General features: G+C 46.8%; 5 protein-coding genes across 5 annotated transcripts; 2 read left to right on the forward strand and 3 right to left on the reverse strand.

The window, feature by feature from the left end:
• Nucleotides 1-643: 643 nt before the first annotated feature.
• Nucleotides 644-2543, reverse strand: RhiXN_08626 (glycosyltransferase family 1 protein; the record flags this gene model as incomplete). The annotated part of the gene is made up of 8 exons (XM_043328442.1): nt 644-952; nt 1005-1094; nt 1152-1535; nt 1592-1762; nt 1822-1918; nt 1975-2320; nt 2375-2440; nt 2492-2543. 8 exons carry the CDS (start codon nt 2541-2543, stop codon nt 644-646), a joined length of 1515 nt encoding a protein of 504 aa, XP_043183827.1.
• A 2830-nt stretch (nt 2544-5373) lies between these two features.
• On the reverse strand, nt 5374-7277 carry RhiXN_08627 (glycosyltransferase family 1 protein; the record flags this gene model as incomplete). Its single annotated transcript, XM_043328443.1, has 8 exons — nt 5374-5682; nt 5735-5824; nt 5882-6265; nt 6322-6492; nt 6552-6648; nt 6709-7054; nt 7109-7174; nt 7226-7277. The coding sequence occupies 8 exons, from the start codon at nt 7275-7277 to the stop codon at nt 5374-5376; spliced, it is 1515 nt and encodes a 504-aa protein (XP_043183828.1).
• A 1741-nt stretch (nt 7278-9018) lies between these two features.
• On the reverse strand, nt 9019-10921 carry RhiXN_08628 (glycosyltransferase family 1 protein; the record flags this gene model as incomplete). The annotated part of the gene is made up of 8 exons (XM_043328444.1): nt 9019-9327; nt 9380-9469; nt 9527-9910; nt 9968-10138; nt 10204-10297; nt 10359-10698; nt 10753-10818; nt 10870-10921. The coding sequence occupies 8 exons, from the start codon at nt 10919-10921 to the stop codon at nt 9019-9021; spliced, it is 1506 nt and encodes a 501-aa protein (XP_043183829.1).
• Nucleotides 10922-11772: 851 nt separating this feature from the next.
• On the forward strand, nt 11773-13262 carry RhiXN_08629 (Magnesium transporter NIPA; the record flags this gene model as incomplete). The annotated part of the gene is made up of 7 exons (XM_043328445.1): nt 11773-11856; nt 11910-12009; nt 12064-12078; nt 12128-12203; nt 12251-12411; nt 12461-12752; nt 12812-13262. 7 exons carry the CDS (start codon nt 11773-11775, stop codon nt 13260-13262), a joined length of 1179 nt encoding a protein of 392 aa, XP_043183830.1.
• Nucleotides 13263-17762: 4500 nt separating this feature from the next.
• Nucleotides 17763-19030, forward strand: RhiXN_08630 (glycosyltransferase family 1 protein; the record flags this gene model as incomplete). Its single annotated transcript, XM_043328446.1, has 5 exons — nt 17763-17861; nt 17920-18090; nt 18147-18530; nt 18585-18674; nt 18722-19030. 5 exons carry the CDS (start codon nt 17763-17765, stop codon nt 19028-19030), a joined length of 1053 nt encoding a protein of 350 aa, XP_043183831.1.
• Nucleotides 19031-21765: the final 2735 nt, after the last annotated feature.

Raw genomic sequence — 21765 nt, forward strand, 5'->3', positions numbered from 1 at the left:
GATATTCGTATATTTACTCTACTATATGCGAACCCCTTACATAATCGAGTCGGCTATGCTCACCCGACTTACCACCTCGGCCCACCTGTCACTCTTCTCTATTGTTTGTATCTGATTTCTAACTATATACTCTCGTTTGGTTTATTCCGCTTACTCATGTACGAACCCCGTTGACCTTATAAGGTCCCGGGGGGGGATCTTCTGATAACTGTCTTTACTTTCAACCACAACAATCGAGTGTTTTACGGATTGTCATTACCTCGGCGACACGGTCGCCATCGACGTTCGTATTTACAGTAGTGGACGATAAGTGAAACCTTACATCAATATATACTAACTTTAGGTGCCAATTCTCCCTTAGTCTAATCCATACTGTAGAAGGGATACACTGGCGCTGTAGTTTTCAAGCCATATTATACCGAAAAAGATATTTTTTACTGACGTATGAATTTTCAAGATCTTGTCACACAGTGACGCGCGCAGTTAGTTAATGTCATGGTATTGCTGCATTCGAATAAGCTACATATCCTTCAGCACCACTTGAGTCGTTCCTTTCACACACATTAACAGTGTAGTTTTTATTTTAATATAGTATCATCCGTTTATACAAAAGCATGCATGTGTTGCAAACACTCGAGATTTCTCACGCAAGTCCCACTGCCTGACCAAACTTCCACAACGCTATATCCCCACTTCCACCAGGTCCGAGCGAGTCAGTAACAACCTTCCCCAGCATGCGCACATTCATCCGTTGGTGTTTACCCCGCACACCTTTGCTCATCTTCAGTATCTGCTTCATCTCATCGCGTACTGCGTCCTCCGTTCCCAAAATCTCCACCTCGAAGCCGTTCCGGTAGGCCACCGATCTAGCGTCTCCTGTCCGAACTTGCAGGAACTCAAAGCCGCAGTCATGCACAGAGGCAACTTGTATAGCGTTCATAGGTTGGTCACCCTAGTATGACATTAGAAATAACATAGGAGAGTTGTAGAGAGCAGGTGCTTACTGCCATCGGCCAGAAAATCATCGGAACCCCACGTACAATCGCCTCGGTCGACGAGTTCCACCCACCATGAGACAAAAAGTAGTGGATTGCCTACGAAAAATGTCAGTCGCATCTTGAGCAATTAGCTATAGAGGCGCCAAGACGCACAGGGTGCTCTAGAACCGCAGTTTGGTTCGCCCACTCGGGGAATATCGCATTTCCTGCGTCAATATGCGCATCCATCCATGACTTGTCAAGCGTTGCACACTCTGATGAGAGCGCAAACACGATCTTGAACCCGGCCTTGGGAATCTCGTCCAGAGCAGCCATCAGATGAGGCACCGTGCTTGGAAGGGGGAAGAATAAGGTTCCAAAAGAAATGTAGATGACCGAGTGTGCGCCGTTTTCGGCATATGCGCGGTCGAGGAACTGGGTGACGGGCGACTTGGGGTCGGGTTTGTGAGGTGGCACAAGGTCTACAGATGGGCCGACGCAATAGGCTCTGAGGGGCTTTCCGAAGATATCTGGAAGAGTAGCGGCGACCAGAGGTTCCTAGATGTGCACATACATCAGGTTTATACCCCGGTAGCCGAATCAATGAAACGTACCATCTCGAAAGCTGTACAACAAAAAAAAGTATCTATGTTCTTAATCATGTTGTGGCATCGTGAAATTATATATGCCGTCAGTGGATTAGCATCCTGGAGATCTTGAGTAGTGGATTCCCACGCATAATGCGACGGGATTCCTGGGAGACTGACCAACCGGTCATGGGTGTCCTAAGCTTTTGGTAAACCCACATCTAACCGTCGACTTGACAAGCACAAAGAGCACTTACCTTGGACTCGGCCTGGCCCTCCTTGAGTAATACATTATACAGGGATGAATACTGCAACGCTGCCATCTCTTCCCTGAATTTTGCAGCTTGGAGGATCCTGTATTTGAACTTAGGCATTGAATAAACAAAAAGATTGGATAGCAAAATACGTACGTTATGAGCGATCCTGCAGTCATCAGCCACCATCCGACAACCGGCAGATTATGTGCTTCCTTGCGAGCCAATCCCACGCCGCCTGTATATAAATCCTCTATGATCATACTGGGTGGGTTTACCGGCCGGCCATCGATTTGTAGAATAGTTGCTTGCTGGGTCTCTTTCACTATCCAGGACCCAAACGATACCTCTAGGGATAAGAGTATGTCTGTCAACTGGCCAGCAGTCACTGAAGGGCCATTGGTAGGCTCAGTCACAAGCCTGATCCGCCTTGTGTATGCCGGAGGCTGAGTGTCCAGGTACTTGACCGCCTTATGCAGCTCTGTCTGGTACACAAACAGCGCTAGTGCATGGGAAGTAAGCTAGCAGAACGACTGAGTTTGACACATGTACGAACAGATGAACAGGTCCTGGAACTTCTCGACCAGACGAAGTGCAGTCTTCATGCCCGGACGCAGGTGACCTATGACGTTGTACTCAGTGACCAGAACGACAGTATAGCTGAAGGACATACCCCATGCAGGACAAGGAACAAATACAATGTGCTTCAAAGGAGCATTGACCATGCTTCAAAATTGTTTGGGATATCCGAAATCTGTGAATGAGGGTGGAGTTGTGCTAATATTGTTTATATACCGCAAATGTCGCGCACCCCTGCCCCACCTCTGCTCCACATATGCCCACAGCATTCAAATGCTGGTATCATTAGAGAAGTATAATTTGTGCATGGTAAGGTTCATGATAGGTGGCATAAGTCAAATGCGCTACCCCTGCCCCACCCCTGCCCCACCTGTGTCCGCAGGATTCGTGTTCCGGTAGCATTCAAGAAAAAGAATCTGTGCGTGGTAAGGTTCAGGATGGATGACATAAGTCAAATATGCTACCCCTTAGACCAAACTTCCAACATATGAACGTATACTTGTAGCTTACCATCAAATTGGCCACCGTGTTGGGTAGGATCAAGGTGGATATTGGGATAATCAATAACGTCTCCCAATTCTAATGCAAATAATAAACAATCATCACTATCGGAAATAATATTGTTCTCAGTGAGCTGTTACCATCTTTCTAAGTGCTTACGTCCATAGACCTTCCCCTTGCGATGTTAAGAAGCGCATAACTACGGCAGACCAAGATAAAATGTGAAGATACATCCGACATATGTCCAAGTGTGCCGAGGTGGGAGATAACGAAATTTTTGCCGAGAAGATATCTGTTGAGATGTCTTTGATAGCCAATTCAGGCTTGCTAAGTAAAGACTTGGGGAATGTACGGCACACGTTGCCGCCACAGAAGTTGGCTCATGCATCATAGTCAGATAGTGATCATTGCAGTCCTAAGAGAATACAATTCGGGTCTCGTGAGATACCAGACGAGTAAAATCGACCTATTCGGCAACCTTAATTACAGTCAGATTAACTGGAGTCATGAGAGCTGCTAAACAAGGCTCACAAGAAGCGTAGAGGTCACGTGATTCACTTAGGAGGGTCCAGAACCGGGGTTTGAGGTGGATACTTGGGGCCTTCTGAACAATTCATAGAGCATCTCGCTCCAATCTGTCCCTCTTATATCACGTGCCTTAAGGACATTGAGAACTTTGCTAGCAAACTGAGAACCGTCCCAGTCAAATCTGAACCCGTGCGCCGCCCCTCCCCCCAATTCGTGGGCACTTCATCATTCTCGCATACAGCCGCGAAATTGCCCGTTGGAATCACCATCTAGTCCCTTCCCTGGCCAACTCGTTATCGAGGAGCGAAGGCCAGGAGCTTCCAAAGACAAAGCCGCCGAAGCCGCCTTCGTTGACGTTAGATAGATATACTCCGGCCTGAACTCTGTTCATGGCTACTATGACGGGCACTCCAGAATCCGCCACGGTATCCCTGGGGTCAAAATTGGTTACCTGGTAAAATATGGTCAAAAGACGCTCTTATCAAACTCCACTAACATCGACCCACGCGCCAATATCTATGACGCCTAAGTGCTAACCATCACCATATGCCTTAGCAGGTCTAGTCGCCAAAAACGTTGGCGCAAGCATCACCCACCTGTTTCATGATAACCAATCAGCCGTCCAAATTGTCGTAGATCTTCGTAGACACGCCGCGCGCTTACCCTCCGCCCGCTCGTCCACGTCGGCCAGGAGACCCGTACCGGCAAAGCCCAGGGAACCCCCGCGGCTGCGAAGCAGCGAGGGTAGAATGGGGGCGCCCGAGCTAGTTGTTGTGACCTTACGGGACGGTGAGTGTGATAATGAAAAAAAAAAAAATACGCAAAGGCGTGCCGCGGCACTGGGTGTGTACGAGGCCAGACGGTAGAGGAGGTCGGATGCCAGTCACCACGTCATGAAGCGGACAGTCACGCGACCTGCTGCATGCTCAAGCTAAGTCGCAAAACGTCCAAATATTATTATAAGTGCCGAAGAGGCCGAAGTGATTGAAGCCAACAATGACTCGGAGAGTAAGGGTGAGGAAGGGGTGGTGAACGCTGTTGATGAAGACAGAGGTTAGTAACGCAAGACAATTGCGAAAGCTAGTATTGATTCAGCATTCATCTCAACAAAACCGTCTATTTCTCCAAAAGGACCACTTAACTCCAGAACTCTCCAGAGTGCTCCCGAGATCTCTAGAGATCTCTGTAACAGAATTCTCCAAACATCTCCAGCGTCCTCCGGAGCGCCCAGAGCTAAGTCGCCTGAGTCGAGAACCCTGGAGAAGTTCAGAGAAAATGAAGATTTAATTGAGATGGAGATCGACTGAAACTGTACTTTGCACCTTTGGCCGCAATATTTGATGCATGTGGGCAAGAACGGAAGACAAAATCGTTCAAGGGGATAGTATTACCCTTGTACATAGATATATATGCTACCAACATAGAGTTTGGTCTAATGTTTTACGTCTATTGTAAGATAGGGGCTGTGGGTCGGGGCCCTCGGAGACGCACGAGCCCAGACTTAGGTGTAGGGTCGCCCAGGGACTTGAGTAGTTAGTCACATGGTCATCGGTCGCACCTGCCAGACCAGACTTCCATAGCGTATTCGATTCCTCATCGCGCCTTTATTTTCATCTTTCCTACCCACCGGCTCATTCGCTTGCACTAGTACCTTTCCTCACGAATCGTTGCTCCATGGGTGCTCCCACATATTCCACTTATCTTTAGGTTTGGCCATCCACCCGCGAGTTCTGCTCGCGTCTCGATGCTTCGGCTTTCATTCGCGCACTTCGTGCCGGATCCCCCGCCCCCTACTGGTACCTAACGATCATCATGTATGCACACATTTATACATTTACATATTCAGACTCCCTCCTATGCATATGACATAATGACGGATACACGGAGCCACCAAAGCCTAAGTGTCTATTTATTCCCTCGGGTCTTTCAGCCATGGCTTAAGGTTTATCACGCAAGGCCTATCTCCCGACCGAACTTCTCCAACGCTATGTCCCCACTTCCGCCAGGTCCGAGCGAGTCAGTAACAACCTTCCCCAGCATGCGCACATTCATCCGTTGATGCTTGCCTCGCGTCCCTTTGCTCATCTTCAGTATCTGCTTCATCTCATCCCGTACTGCGTCCTCTGTCCCTACAATCTCGACCTCGGAACCATTGCGGTAGGCTGTAGATCTGGCAGCTCCTGTCCGCACTTGCAGAAGCTCGAAGCCGCAGTCATGCACAGAGGCAATTTGTATAGCATTCATAGGTTGATCGCCCTAGTATGTCATCGGAGATAAGATGCAAGAATAGTGGAGAGCATGTGCTTACCATCATTGGCCAGAAAATCATCGGGACGCCACGTACAATCGCTTCGGTGCACGAGTTCCACCCGCCATGAGATAAGAAGTAGTGGATCGCCTAAGAATAATGTCAGTCAAAAGTCAAACAGTATGCCATGAATGCGTTATAACGTACAGGATGCTCTAGAACTGCAGTTTGGTTCGCCCACTCGGGGAACACCGCATTGCCCGCCTCGACATGTGCATCCATCCATGACTTGTCAAGCGTTGCGCTCTTAGACGACAGTGCAAACACGAACTTGAACCCGGCCTTGGGGATCTCGCCCAAAACAGACATAAGATGAGGCATCGAGCTCGGAGGGGGGAAGAATAAGGTTCCAAACGAAATGTAGATGACTGAATGCGCGCCATTTTCTGCATATGCACGGTCAAGGAACTGGGTGACAGGCGACTTGGGATCGGGTTCGTGAGGCGGTACAAGGTCAACAGAAGGACCGACGCAATAGGCTCTGAGGGGCTTTCCGAAGGCATGTGGAAGAGCAGCGGCAACCAGAGGTTCCTAGATGAGTGCATAGATAAGGTGGATATCTAGACGGCCTAATTGAAGGAACATACCATCTCAAAAGTTGTACAACAGAGAATAGTATCTATGTTCTTGAACATATTCTTCCATCGTGCAATTATATATGCTGTCCACGAATCAAGATATGGGAGATCTTGAGTGTTGGACTCCCATTCATGATATGGCGGGATTCCTGGGATACTGACCAATTGGTCATGGGTATCCTACGTTTTTGGCAAACCAACGTGTAAGCATGAACTAGACCAGCGCAAAGAGGACTTACCTCAGGATCAACCTGACTTTCTTCAACTAATGCATTATGTCTAGATGAACCCTGCAAAGCTGCTACTTCTTTGGCGAAATTCATAGCTTTTAGAATCCTGTAATTCACGTTAGATGTCAACTAAATAAATAAATAAATATAACAGTGAAATACCGACTTTACAAGTGTGCCAGTCGGCATGAGCCACCATCCCACCACCGGCAGATTATGTGCCTCCCTGCGCGCCAATCCCACACCGCCTCCAAATAGGTCCTCTATGATCACGCTAGGTGGGTTTATTGGTCGTCCATCGACTTGTACAACAGTCGCTTGCTGCGTCTCTTTGACTATCCACGACCCGAACGACACCTCCAGGAATGCAGCTATATCCTCCAAATGACCAGTGGCCACTGAAGGGCCATCGGTAGGCTCAGTCACAAGCCTGATCCGTCTCGTGTATGCGGGAGGTTGAGCGTCAAGGTACTTGACGGCTTTGTGTAGCTCTGTCTGGTACACAAACAGCGCTAGTACAAGGTAAGTAAGCTGGCAGAACGACCGAGGTTGACATATGTACGAACAGATGAACAGGTCCTGGAACTTCTCGACCAGACGAAGTGCAGTCTTCATGCCCGGACGCAGGTGACCTATGACATTGTACTCAGTGACCAGAAGGATAGCATAGCGGAAGGACATACCCCATGGAGGACCAGGAACGAATATAACATGCTTCAAAGGAGCATTGACCATGACTTAGACTGGGAGGGGCGGAAGCTGCGAATAAGAATGCTGGAGCTGTGTTGATACCGCTTATATATTGCAAATTTTGCATGCATTCCCGCTCCACCTATGACCATACGACTCATGTTCTGGTAGCATACAAGAAAAAGAATGTACCCCCGGTGAGGTTCATGTCAAGGGATGTCAGCCAGATTGCACCATCAGCTTAACCAAAACTTCAATACAAGGACATATACCTGTAGCCTTCTATCAAATCAGCTACTACGTTGAATAAGATTAGGGTGGACAACGGGACAATTGATAACGTCCCTCGATTCAACCACAAATAAGAAGTAGTCGCCACCGTGAAAATTTTTTTTGCCCTTGATGGGTTGTAACCATCTTCCTAAGCCCTTACGTTCATAGACCTTTCCCGCGTGATGTCAAGAAGCGCATAACCACAGCACCCCGAGATAAAATGTGGACGTACATCTGATATGCGCGTAAGTATGACAAAGTGGGAGGTGAAAGAATTTTCTTTGGGAAGATGTTTGTTAGGATACCTTCGAGAGACAATTATGGCTCACCGAGGAAGATACGGCGCCGCAAAGGTTGGCGTCAGAGAAGCCCATGAAGCGTGGTCAGATAATGATCAATATAGTCCAACTAGGATGCAATCGAGTCGGGCCTAACAACAAACGAGTGAAATTTTCATATTTAGTTATCATAACTACATCCAGATGAACTATGTATAGAGCCATGAGAGGTGCTAAACAAGACGATTAGACTCAAGGAGTAGACAGGTCACGTGGTATTTAAGAAAACGGGTCACGTGTTGTCAGAGGCAATGGTTCTCATCCAAGGATAAATTAGGGTCTAGCATGGACAGAGGTCCTGGTTGAGCGCTACCCATGTGGGTACTGAATGGCAGCTGCTGGATAAACTCAGTCGTGACTCTACTATGTGTGGGTGGTGCGTAGTACTCGGCTAATATTGGTATTACCCAGAGGTACCTGGGGCTTGAGGTAGCCCGTGTAAATCCCCCAGAAGGCGATGAGGAAATTCATCAGAAAGCGGCGGGATGTGGAAGGGTGAATGATAGTCATATGGAACTATACCAGGCAGAATAAACAATAGTACTAAACGTACAACTATGTGTACCATACGTCAAGCTTTGCGAGTATCATTTAAATAGTAACCCCTCCCCAGTATGTTTGGCATTTTCGATGCCCCCACCTCATCTTCGTCGATTACAAAGCAGCAGGTGAAGAAGTTCAACAAACTAGCTAGTAAGCATATGCGACCTATGTCCGGCAAGATTATTATAGGTAAGTGTGACTAATCTTATGATGAATGCATGCGCTAATTTAATCGTACGTGCAGCACCGTAGGTGCGGCGTTGAGCTCTCGGACGTCATACATTTACAGCTATACTGATTTATTTCTTGAGGGCCGAGCCAATGAGCACGATAAGCGATCTCTGTAGTCGAGATTTGAATGCAAGAACGGCCCGAGTTTATACAGCATATAGGGTGCGGAAGGATATAAGTTTCGGTACTGGTGGGGGTAAACTCAAAGTTTATTTTGCTCCCGTGGGCATATAATTCCGGACTTACGGCCAATAACGGAAGATGAGCTTGTTTGAGATGATATCGCATTATCTGTATACGCAAAGGGATGGGTTACAAACAGGGAGTTTGGTCTAATATTTTACATCTATTCTAAGAGTCTATTTATCTTCTCGGCTCTTCTAGCCATGGCTCAAGGTCTATCACGCAAGGCCTATCTCCCGACCGAACTTCTCCAACGCTATGTCCCCACTTCCACCAGGTCCGAGCGAGTCAGTAACAACCTTCCCCAGCATGCGCACATTCATCCGTTGATGCTTGCCTCGCGTCCCTTTGCTCATCTTCAGTATCTGCTTCATCTCATCGCGTACCGCATCCTCCGTCCCCACAATCTCGACCTCGGAGCCGCTCCGGTAGGCTGTAGATCTGGCAGCTCCTGTCCGCACTTGCAGAAGCTCGAAGCCGCAGTCATGTACAGAGGCAATTTGTATAGCGTTCATAGGTTGATCAGCCTAGTATGACATTAGAAATAACATAAGAGAGTCGTAGAGAGCAGATGCTTACCGTCATCGGCCAGAAAATCATCGGGACGCCACGTACAATCGCCTCGGTCGACGAGTTCCACCCACCATGAGACAAAAAGTAGTGAATTGCCTACGAAAAATGTCAGTCAGATCTTGAGCAATCAGCTACAAAGGCGCCAAGACGTACAGGGTGCTCTAGAACCGCAGTTTGGTTCGCCCACTCGGGGAACACCGCATTGCCCGCCTCGACATGTGCATCCATCCACGACTTGTCAAGCGTTGCGCTCTTCGACGACAGTGCAAACACGAACTTGAACCCGGCCTTGGGGATCTCGTCCAGAGCAGCCATCAGATGGGGCATCGAACTCGGAAGGGGGAAGAATAAGGTTCCAAACGAAATGTATATGACCGAGTGTGCGCCGTTTTCTGCATATGCGCGGTCAAGGAACTGGGTGACAGGCGACTTGGGATCGGGTTCGTGAGGCGGTACAAGGTCAACAGAAGGACCGACGCAATAGGCTCTGAGGGGCTTTCCGAAGGCATGTGGGAGAGCAGTGGCGACCAGAGGTTCCTAGATGAGTGCATAGATAAGGTGGATATCTAGACGGCCTAATTGAAGGGACCATACCGTCTCGAAAGTTGTACAGAAGAAAACAGTGTCTATGTATTTGATCATGTTCTTCCATCGCGCAATTAGATATACTGCAAGTGAATCAATGCCCGGAACATCTTGAGTGTAGGATTCCCATGAGTAGTAAGGTGGGAGTCCTGGGACGCTGACTAGTTGGTCACGGGCATCCTAAATTTAGGGTGGGCCAAAGTTCAAATGTGGGGTAGACGTGGGCAATCGCAAAGGATACTTACCTCAGGAGCTTGATTTTCTCCAGGCAACGTCTCGTGTTGAGATGAATCCTGCAAGGCTCCTACCTCTCCGGCAAAATTCGTAGTTGTGAGGATCCTATAATCCACGTTAGACGTCGACTGAACAAAGAGATAGAATACAGTAACACGTACGCTACGAGCGATCCAGCCGGCATGAGCCACCATCCCACAACCGGTAGATTATGCGCCTCCCTGCGCGCCAGTCCCAGCCGCCTGTAAACAGGTCCTCTATGATGACGCTGGGTGGGTTTATTGGTCGTCCATCGACTTGTACAACAGTCGCTTGCTGCGTCTCTTTGACTATCCACGACCCGAACGACACCTCCAGGGACGCGATCATTTCCACCATTTGGCCAGAGGCCGCTGAAGGGCCATCGGTAGGCTCAGTCACAAGCCTGATCCGTCTCGTGTATACCGGAGGTTGAGCGTCAAGGTACTTGACGGCTTTGTGTAGCTCTGTCTGGTACACAAACAGCGCTAGTACAAGGTAAGTAAGCTAGCAGAACGACCAAGATTGATAAATGTACGAACAGATGAACAGGTCCTGGAACTTCTCGACCAGACGAAGTGCAGTCTTCATGCCCGGACGCAGGTGACCTATGACATTGTACTCAGTGATCAGAAGGACAGCATAGTGGAAGGACATACCCCATGGAGGACCAGGAACGAATATAACATGCTTCAAAGGAGCATTGACCATGACTTAGGCTGGTTTGGGAGTAGTGAAAGTTGTGAATGAGGGTGGTAGAATTATGTTGGTAGCATTTATATGCCGCGACCGTCGTGTTCATCCCCGCACTACCAAAGGTGATATGAATTATCCCATAATAGCATTCGACAAAAAAGGTTTACCCGCGCTATAGTTTGCGACAAGTCACGTCAGCCAAATCACGTCATCCACTTTACCGTACCCAAGTTTTAATTTAGATGTACATCTGCTGGTAGCTTACCATCACATTATCTAGTATTTTGGACAAGATAAAAGTGGGCGTCTGGACAGTGGGCGGCGTTCCTAAATTCAGCTCCATTAATAAGGAAAAACTCTATTGTTCGATAAATTCTTGTCCTCGGTGAATCGTGGTGATCTTTCTATCCTCCTACGCTCATAGACTTTTGCCGCGCGATGTCGAGAAGCCTATAACCACGGCAGCCCGAGGGTGAAATTTGAAGATATGTATGATACGTGTAAGCAGCTCGAGGTGAGAGATAACAGGGTTTGTACTGAGAAGATCTTCCCATGTATATTTTGGTGGATAGTCCTACCCTGCTGAGTAAAGGGTTGTGTAAGATGTAGTACGCGAATGGTTACTATCAGAGAAGTTATCCCATGAAATGTAGTCAGATGGTGATTAATGCAGCCCGAATGGGACTCAATCGAAGTCTATTTGATGGAGTATAATAGACAGGTGATATGGCCCTATTTTGTAATTGTAATCACATGCAGACTAACTGGAGGGCTATGAGAGTAGGCGGGCCAAGTCAAGGGGTAGACTGGTCACGTGATGTCAGGGAAAGCATCCGTGCTGGTTCTCACTTAAGCTTACTACGGCGATGGTCGAGGACAAGTGGATTGGGCTGGCACTGGCATGCTCCAGTTCATTGGCCATTGGAACTAGTTTTATTATAACAAAAAAGGTAAATTAAAGAGTGTGTATTAAGCCCAGGCTAACGATGTTTTTTGGGGTTAGGGCTTGAACGATGCTGCGCGACGTGGCCCTACTTCACAGAGTGCTTCAGACAACCTTTCGTATCTCAAAAACCCTATATGGTGGGCAGGGATGACTACTCGTGAGTGTGCTAATACCACGTATAGGGACACGTGCTGAGGTTATACTTCATCAGTGATCGTCGGGGAAGGTTCGTTCGGTGGTGCGACAAGTGATCTGCAACTGACCCTAAAATCAAGTTGCGAATTTTGCTGCTTACACATTTGCTCCACCAATCCTTGTCACTCCCCTTGGTGCTCTTAGCGTACTCATCGGGTGAGCTTGCTTGGCTATGCTGTTGCACTTCCCTCACATTTTCCTAGTGCTGTCCTTGCTTCAATTCTGCTACATGAGGAGCTCGGTCATATAGGGCGTGTTGGATGTGCCTTATGTCTCCTAGGCTCCATTATCATCGTTCTTCATGCCCCAGAGGACAAGGAGATTCAAACGGTTGATGAAATATTACAGTATGCTCTTCAGCCAGGTATGTCCTCTTATGATCTTGCTGTTTTCCCCGTTCTAACTTCATCAAGGATTTTTAATGTACATTTTACTGGTCACCGTGTGGTCTCTCTTCGCAATCTACCGCCTGGTTCCCCTCTACGGCAAAAAGACCCCCCTAGTGTATATTTCCATTTGCTCTCTCGTCGGTTCAGTGAGCGTGATGGCCATCAAAGGGTTCGGCGTTGCTGTCAAACTCACCCTTGCTGGGAACAACCAACTCACACACCCGAGCACCTGGGTGTTTGGCATCGTTGTTGGGTCGTGCATCGCTGTGCAGATGAATTACTTTAACAAGGCGTTGGATACGTTTTCCACCAACGTGTACGTTCTATTCTCTCTTCATAAATCTATATGAAGACACTCAGTGTGGTTTGTAACAGGGTAAATCCAATGTACTATGTTGGTTTTTCAACTGCCACAATCCTGGCCTCGGCACTCCTCTTCAGAGGATTCAACACAACCGATCCAACCAACACGGTCTCCCTCATCACCGGATTTATAGTCACCTTCCTGGGCGTTCATCTGCTCAACGCGTCGCGCCAACAGCAACAACAAACTCATTCCGGTTCGCTAGACGAAGAGGACGTTGCATGGGCTAATCCACCAGCAAGTGCAGGCGGCCACACGAGACGGAGCAGCAGCCTTTACCGGTTCGATCCCGAAATTATTCGATCAGAAGCGAACGGCGTACCTCTGGAGGAAGTGAGAGAAGAGAGCGACGAGGAAGGGGACGAGAGGACCAGGTTGCATCGAGGTGGACGTGGGCACAGTGGGAGTGCTCGTGGGAGTAGGCAAGGCAGCAGAGACCGGCTAGGCAGTGTCAGGATATGAGTTTGTATCATACGTAGAATATGTGCGTTTTCCCTCCTTGTTGGTCCCTCTCGTCAACATTCATAAACCTTTCTTGATTCTCATACCACCGGGCAACGTGAACATCGGCTGTGCAAGCGCCTAATACCTAATGTAGTTCAACGAGTGGTGGGTTCTGTTTTAGAGAATTGAACCCGACAACCAACGAACTAAAAATTTATAGCTCTCAACCAGATGCAAAACAGGCAGCAACCAAAATAATCGAGATGACTCAACAATAACTCGCGTGTCTTCTCGGGAAAGCCCAATCGACTCGGGGCCGAAACTTTCGAATAGCGCTTCTCACTCGGAAGCCAGGCACAGAAATGACTCGCATTAGAGATGTAATTAGTCCGGCATGCTATGTGCGTAAATTCCCGGTAATTCCCAGCATACTTGAAAGCTCATGAACTAATCTAGCCAAGGCGCCTGATAATTTCGAGCCAAATCCATAGGTAGTAACTCAGTAAAAATCGACCAAATAGCCATGGAGGTATAAGCGTGTCTGTGTCAAGACTCGTTAGCAATTATGGGGATAGGCTCACTTTGATTCACTAGTACTATGCTCCAACGGGACACGTGAATGCATCCGTATGGTTTACACTGGCCAACTATAGCCAGTGTAGACGGGCCGAGCGACGAATCAATCCGACTATGGTATTCTTGAGCACGCGTGAGATCATTATCGGCGACTTGAATTGTGCTACTAAATAACATTCCATACACAGACGGGTGTTTCCAATAAAACTTCCATAATAAACTTGGATTCGGCTGGATTGATAAGACCGAGCGCAAACAATCAACAGTAACATTCTTACACACTCCTTCGAACTAGTCAACCTGTGCAGGCTCAATTCATTTTTCAATCCAATTTGTTTAGCGCATGCACAGTCCAGTACATTGCGACATTATCTACGGTTAACGTACAGAAGAGGATCTATTACACTATAACACAAACAGCAGTGAGCATTTGACCAAAGAGAGAAACCAAGGTAGGACATGACATAATACAGCATTCGAAGGTGCTTCCAACTAGAGAAATCAAGTATTAATATATATAAATCAACCGAGACGATAGCTGATAAACTCACATTCACTTCAATCTAAAAAATCAATAATGATATGAACGAATCGTGGAGGGTGTGTATGATTTGTTTGTTTTGATTTTTTTTGCGCATTCATGCAATGACGCAGTATGAGCTGCTTCCATTTCGTGTGGAGAGTTCCTGGTCAACAGGTTGCTCAATCTCGGAGGGATATTCGTAAGAGTAGACGGCGTCCATTTCGAGTAACGTGAGAATATGAGTATGCGTCGAGTAGGTAGGTCTGAAATGACCACGTTAGACGAGGGAGCAAGTGTTCGTACTGAATCTGTCTACCGAGATCCCGTAGTTTTAATGCGAGATTGCCCTTTCTTGTTCAAATAGGACAATTGAAGACTAGTGGAAGGCTCGTTGAGCCATGTGCACGTCCATGCCTTTCAGGGCTATTGTAGAGTCCGAATTCAGTAATCCCGCGGTCAATAGGGATAGTGGGAGGAAGTAATTTGCAGCGCTAAGAGCCATGTGGAGGACAATTGCACCCGGCGAAGCGATCGTACCTTATCAAAATCCTTTTTGATTGTCATCGGGGCGATGACGAACAATAGGTATTCGGTGTCGAGATCTCATTCCGTAGGAGCACGTGGGAGATTGCCAACTCCTAGATCACGTGGCATGTGCACACATCAGACCACCCAATTGATAGAAGATATACAAATGGAGATGTTCTTTTGCGTCTATATACGAACCTCTTGGCAACTTATACAACAATTAGCTGGTGTGAAGAGTTCGGGACAAACCCTGGTTTTTACTCCGGAGCTGGATGGGCTGTCACGTGACAGCTTCTGTCTCCTACTCGCATATGTATTGATGCGTTGATAGTCGACATTGCTAAGATGAGTGTGTGACATAGCAAATTTAGATGACTTGATACTCATAAACCTTTGCAACGAAACCTGCGGAGACGCAAAAGAACGATTTAGCCCAGAACATCTAGCGAGCCACGTGACTACCGCTTCATGCTGTGTCACTTGCGTCCGACCTCGTACACACCGAGTGCCGTGGAACGCCTTTGCATGCAGCTTATATCTCGTCCGTCATCCTGCAAGGTCATGAGAGCTGGTTTGGGCCGCCCACCCACGAGCCAGACTCGCGTTCGGGCGCCCCCAGTCCACCGTCGCTACTTCGCAGCCGCGGGGGGACGAGCAGAGGATAAGTTATGAATATGAAACTATTGATGGCTTCGGGCTCTCTAGAGTTTGCGAAGGGACCAGACTCAGTGAAGCACGAATGTCTAGGTTCTTTCAAGTAATCAAGTGAGTATGGACCAGTTCCTTAATTGAACTTCCCCTCGATCGGGCTGGGTCTATTTCTCAGGACGCGAATAAATTCAGTCTCATTTCTTAAATACGAGCGCGGGTTTACCAGAGCGCGACGTACGTGCGTTGGACATGTATGTATGGGACGAAGCACTGCATAGTTTATTGGGCCACTGGTATCCATCCTGCCATTACGCTGGTGGGTATTACAGAGTGAAGAAGCTCAATGTATGTACTAGAAGAATTTAGTATGCTCCATGTAATCCATTCAGTGAGAACAAGAGCACAAACCAATGGTATACATGCGCAGCAATGTGCACTTGTACGCATTACCCTCATAAAGTGACCCGACTGGTTCGACCAAGATCATAAGACGGCTTGAAAGCTTCCCACCAATCATGGTTTTCTCTCTTAGTCTCAGTCTCATCGATCTACTTGTATTTAACTAGTTAATTTTATATATATCGTTTCTTATCTACCTATTTCTACACATAGAGTTGAAGGAACGCAGCGTGTCACCATTCAACTAGACACCATAACTTCATTACACATGCTTGAAGCCTGGTGTAATGTATCTCTTTTGATGTTGGATATGCGAGCATAGTCATCTCGCTCAACATTACGCTAAGCACCGATCATCGCCCTAAAGAATATAAGACCATCCTCATCCACCGCTCGACATGTTAGGTAAGATGTGATAATGTATTTTCTAAAGCCATTATCTGCCGATGTTTCACCCGCCCACCTATTTTTGTAATCCAGTCGTATGATTACTGACCGGTGATCCTGAGGGCGTAACCGCAATTATCACCGCGGCTCGCGCCATCAACTTCGTCCCTTTTCTTAGCCGAGTACATTCGGGCTGTCCGAAAGTGCCTTTTGATGTTTTATACTTTATGTGCTAGTAGTAGCCCTGATAGAGACAAACGACAGGATCAAAATTCAAACTCCGAAAAACTTTTGTCAGTACACTGAGTTGACAGGTCTGAAAAGAAATCCTGACATGTCAACTTAGGAATGCTGCCATCCTATCACGCGCTTTGCGCGATTGCCTGATACGACCCGGTCTACTGCGAATGCTTCAGGCCATGGTACACCGGAGTGAGCATAAACATAGGATATATTAATCTACTGATTTATAGTCGAAAGCAGCTTTCTTCGCTTACATGTCAAGGTTGCGGACCATTACCATTCTATTTCAGAAGTGCTGACAAACAAACCGTAGAAGCAAGATGTCCATAACAAAGATCTCAGCGTAAGATCTAGGTTTTATTGAGCGTAGCTGACGTGATTCCATTAACGCGGTGGCTTATAAACTGCTTGTTTGTAACCCGCTATGACAAATAACATAATCACTCCCAATAATGCAGGAGACATGAACAACAATTGTGACAAATAGCGGGTATATATAGACTGTCAGTAGAGCTACAGAGAGCATCATCCAACTTTCAAACTGCTGGCGCGAAATTCAACCCGTAACATGACTAACTCACCACTCAACCACATGATATTTATCCCTGGACCACCATGGGGTGAGATGCTACGCCGTTCTCCAACCGCACCGCCTCTGACTGAGCAGATGCTTCAGGACATCTGCGCCCTGGCATGAAGACAGCTCTTCGACTAGTAGAAAAGTTCCATGGCATATTTATTTGTTTGTATCTATTCGACTTCCCGTTATCCAGTGACTCATTTCTTGCAGCTCTATTCGTGTATCAGACAGAAGTACACAAGGCGGTCAAATACCTCGACGCACAGCGGTCTACATATACAAGACGGATCAGAATCGTCACATCATCAAATAATGGGGGACCATCAGTATCATTAGGTAACCCAATTGGAATGATTGAGTCTTTAGAGGGAGCGTTCAGTAGATGGATTGCCGCTGAGCTTTGTCAGGCAACAATCATACAGGTTGATGGGCGACCTGTAAATGCTCCTACACTAATTATACAAGACATCTTTACTGGGGGCATATCTTTGACTTGCAAAGACGTGCATAGTCTACCAGTAGTGGGATGGTGGCTAATGCCAGCCGCATCGCTTATATGGTATGATCTTCATTATTTACTCACCTTTGTGATACAGCTCAAACGTACAATAGTCATTTAGAAATGATAGAAATGAGCATTAGTCGAGGAACACAAGACGCGCAGAACTTGATCCAATACAAACTTCAAAGCGAAGATGTGTTGACCAAGTCCAAGGACCTATCTCCACAGGTAAGCCAAGTTTGCATCTGGGGGGATGTAGCTAAATTTGATTTTGTCAATATTCAAGGATATCTCCAACTTATTGGTTTGCGTGCCAGGAATTCCTCCTCATTATCAATGGGAGATGGCAACGCAAGAACTCCCATTTGCAGGTCCAGTCATGTCGTTTTTACTTGGAAGATGGAAAGCAATGGTAGAACGTATTGATACTGTCATATCGTGTACAACGTTCGAGATGGTACGTCTACTTGATTGAAATGCGTTCACACGTTCCTCTCTTACCTGCGTATTCAGGAGCCTATATCTGCCACTGCCCTACCGAAATTCATAGGGAAAGGCCTTGAACAGTTCTGTATTGGTCCTTCCGTAGACCTTACCCCACCTCATCAGCCAGATCCCGATTCGCCTGTCACACAATTTCTCGACCGTGCGTATGCTGAAAATGGCGCTCATTCAATTATCTACATTTCTTTTGGGACACTCTTTTTCCCTCTTATGGACTCGATACCTCATTTGATGGCTGTTCTCGATGAAATCTCGAAGTTTGGATATAGATTTATATTTGCTTTATCATCAGCAAGCGCGACCCTTGACAAGTCGTGGATGGATGGACATATTGACGCAGGAAATGCGATATTTCCTCAATGGACCAACCAAACTGCGGTTCTTGAACACCCTGTATGTCTCACTATTTTTGAAGCTAAAGTCAAAAACTCACTAATGTTACTGTAGGCCATTCACTACTTCTTGTCTCATGGCGGGTGGAACTCGACCACCGAAGCGCTTGTTCGTGGTGTCCCAATGATCTTCTGGCCGATGGGGGTAAGCTATACTCCTGTGAGGCTCGCCTAGTTTTAACGATGTTCCAGGCCGACCAACCTACAAATGCTATACAAATCGCCGCTGTTCATGATTGCGGTTTTGAGCTCCTACAGGTTCGCACTGGGCCCGCCAAGTTTGTAGCCTACCAAAACGGCAGGGAGGTCGAGATAGTTGGTACCGATGACGCTGTGCGCGACGAGATGGGGCGAATACTCAAGATGAGCAAAGGGACACGAGGCAGACACCAGCGAATGAATGTTCGAATGCTGGGTAGGGTTATTACTGAGTCTTTAGGACCGGGGGGTAGTGGGGATATTGCGCTTGAAAGACTGGGCGTGAAGTTGGGTCTTGTGTAATGAAACCGACACAGTATTAAATCGACATATAGAACATCTGGATTTATAGACTTAGTGCCTTGTATACAGAAGCGCCCTGCTTATTATGTTTAATCGAGCATGTCTTAGAAAGTGGTCCCAATACAATTATTGAACAACTGAGTTATTGAGATCCTTTAAATTGTAAGATAAGACTTAGGCTCCGGGGCTCTGACTTTCGAGACCCATGTATATGATGTTGCCAGGTTCCAGATGGCCCGGAGGATCCGGTGCGGAGCACGTGCTGGATGTGTCTAGGGTACTCACGGGCGGGAGGTGGGAGAAAATGTCGATAACTTAAACTTACATAAACCAACTTGGGCTGACTTAAATTGTCGAGGAGGCCGGTAATTGACACACAGGCACAGAGTAGTGCATTGGAATGACGAGCCGGACTTAAGAAAATAGAGGCGCGTGGGAAGGGCGAGCGCGCCGTACGAACGTGGTCGACCACGAACACCGAGCAGTCGCGTGGCTGGGTTTACACATATTCGGTAAGTGTAAATTATCTTCTGTGTCATCAGAGAAGTCTCGACCCCGTTTTTGATAGATCTACGTATTATTATAAACTCAGAAACAGCTACTTAGTAAGCCCGTATCCGCGCACTGCAGTACATACATTTCTAAGCCCGTATAATATCCTGCGGAAATTTTCTCCTTTAGTAGTTGAGAGGTCGCCTAATTTTGTACATCAGTCGCTCGCTTGATCTTTCTCTCGTCCTCCTCCGGCCCTCAACCCATGTTTTCGAGCCCATTTCTTGCACTTGTTTCCATGATTACTTCTCTATCGCCTGTTCCGTCCACCAATGTCCTACTTCCATCTGTCAAGTCCGATCGATAATCGCCTCCGGGATTTCCAGAATACATTTCCATCGCCAATTTCCAATGTTTCAACTTCTTTGCAAATCGGCATGGTCAATGTAACTCAATTTTCGATAGAACGATCAATGAATGCTTCCATCGAGATGAGCAAATGGGAGCAAAGTTTGAGACCAATAAAAGAAGCCAAGATTCTGTATTTGCGAAAGGAGTAGGCAGCCGCGGCCTGCGCAAACCATCCATTGAGTCCTTTGCGGCATATTATTCACTCCCAACCGTGACCGTAACAGTACCCATGATTTAGGACCCCCTCTGGGTACCTGGGTGCTATTAAAATAACGAGTACAAAAGATCCTATCATAAAAATCTATAATCTACAGCCCCTCGAACCCAAGAGGATATTCTGGGACGCTCCGACTTTTGGGATTGCCCTTTCTGTCCGAGCGAATCCGGAGCGCTCCGCGAGCACTTTGGGGCGTAGCGAAGGCGCTTGATCCGATCTCCTAGCCTTCGGCTATCTTTATGAGTCTCCAAGCGACCCGGAGATTTTTGGGTCACCGTAGGGTAGTTTAATTGGTTCGGCCCATCAAATGTTTTAGGTTTACGCCAAAGACTATCTCATCTGAGTAATAAAGAGGGTGCTTTTTCATATTCAACTGAGATAGAGAGAGTTGATATACCGCAATAAACTATAAAACGATAAGTATCATAAACAAAATAGGGTGTTCAACGCGCACTATCCCGGAGAACCATGAACTACGTATGATCCATTTAACATTCAGGAAGCCCGTTGCGCCAATATGATATCGAGTATACACCACGTTGTAAATGTAACTGAGCATAATTCATAGACCCATACTCTATCAACGGCAGCTTACCATTGTGATCACCTATTTAATTTGCCCTCCACTACGTATGACTTACTAGACCACCAAGGTGACCCCATAGTTGATTAAACTTTTGACCGAAAGTACCATGCGGATAGGGACTTAATTAGAATGCATCCGCTCACGGGAAGTAATTATAGTTGTGTCGTAGCGGTCTACGAGCTGGGCTGGGCTGGGCTGGCACAAAAACCTTAAACTGTGATCGACTCACTGGATATATGTATGCTTTGCTCTGAAGAACTCCCCAGCTGTCGATTCTATCTCCTGCGCTCTATCAACAGTTTTACCGGGTAAGTATTATAGATATCTGATTCACAAGGCTAATATACCTTGTAGATAACCCTATACTAGGATATATTAACATAGACTGGTCTATCTCCGTCGTCTTTCCATAGAGATTGGAATGTCGCTCTCCGGGTTTTCATTCAACGATATCATCGGCACGATCATCTACTTTCATGGTCAACAGCAACTGGCAAAGTACTTAGCAAGTCAGCTACTATCTCGTTCAATATACATATCTTATGATCTAAACTCAACTTGCCAAAGTTGTCTCGCTAACTTTACTTGCGTATGACTGGATTCTCAATATTGACATGGAGGTCGAATTTGTCTGGGGGCGTTCATGGACTTGGGGTCGTTTTATTTATCATGTGAACCGGATATGGTCCATAATTTTACTAGGGTATGTTTTCATTCAGTTGAGGTTCAGCGTTCATGTGATAATCAGTTCGAGATATCTTACAGGTCATCTTTGACGAGTGAGTAGCTAGTCGCTTAAACCACAAGCTTATTGACAAGATTTTAGTAATACTCTTCCTTCCTTTACCTAGCCCTTCTGTAAGTACCATATTCTTAACACACATCAACGCATGATCAAGGCAGATTCCTTAATCAATAATTTGAACAGATGTGATAAATCTATCATTTCCTTTAAGTAGCGATTAACGTTAACATTATGTTGGGTTTAGCTGTAAAAAAGCTAGTTTCCTTTACTCATATGGTGCAATA

This window comes from Rhizoctonia solani, chromosome 10, assembly GCF_016906535.1.
Source record: "Rhizoctonia solani chromosome 10, complete sequence".
NCBI lineage: Eukaryota > Fungi > Basidiomycota > Agaricomycetes > Cantharellales > Ceratobasidiaceae > Rhizoctonia > Rhizoctonia solani.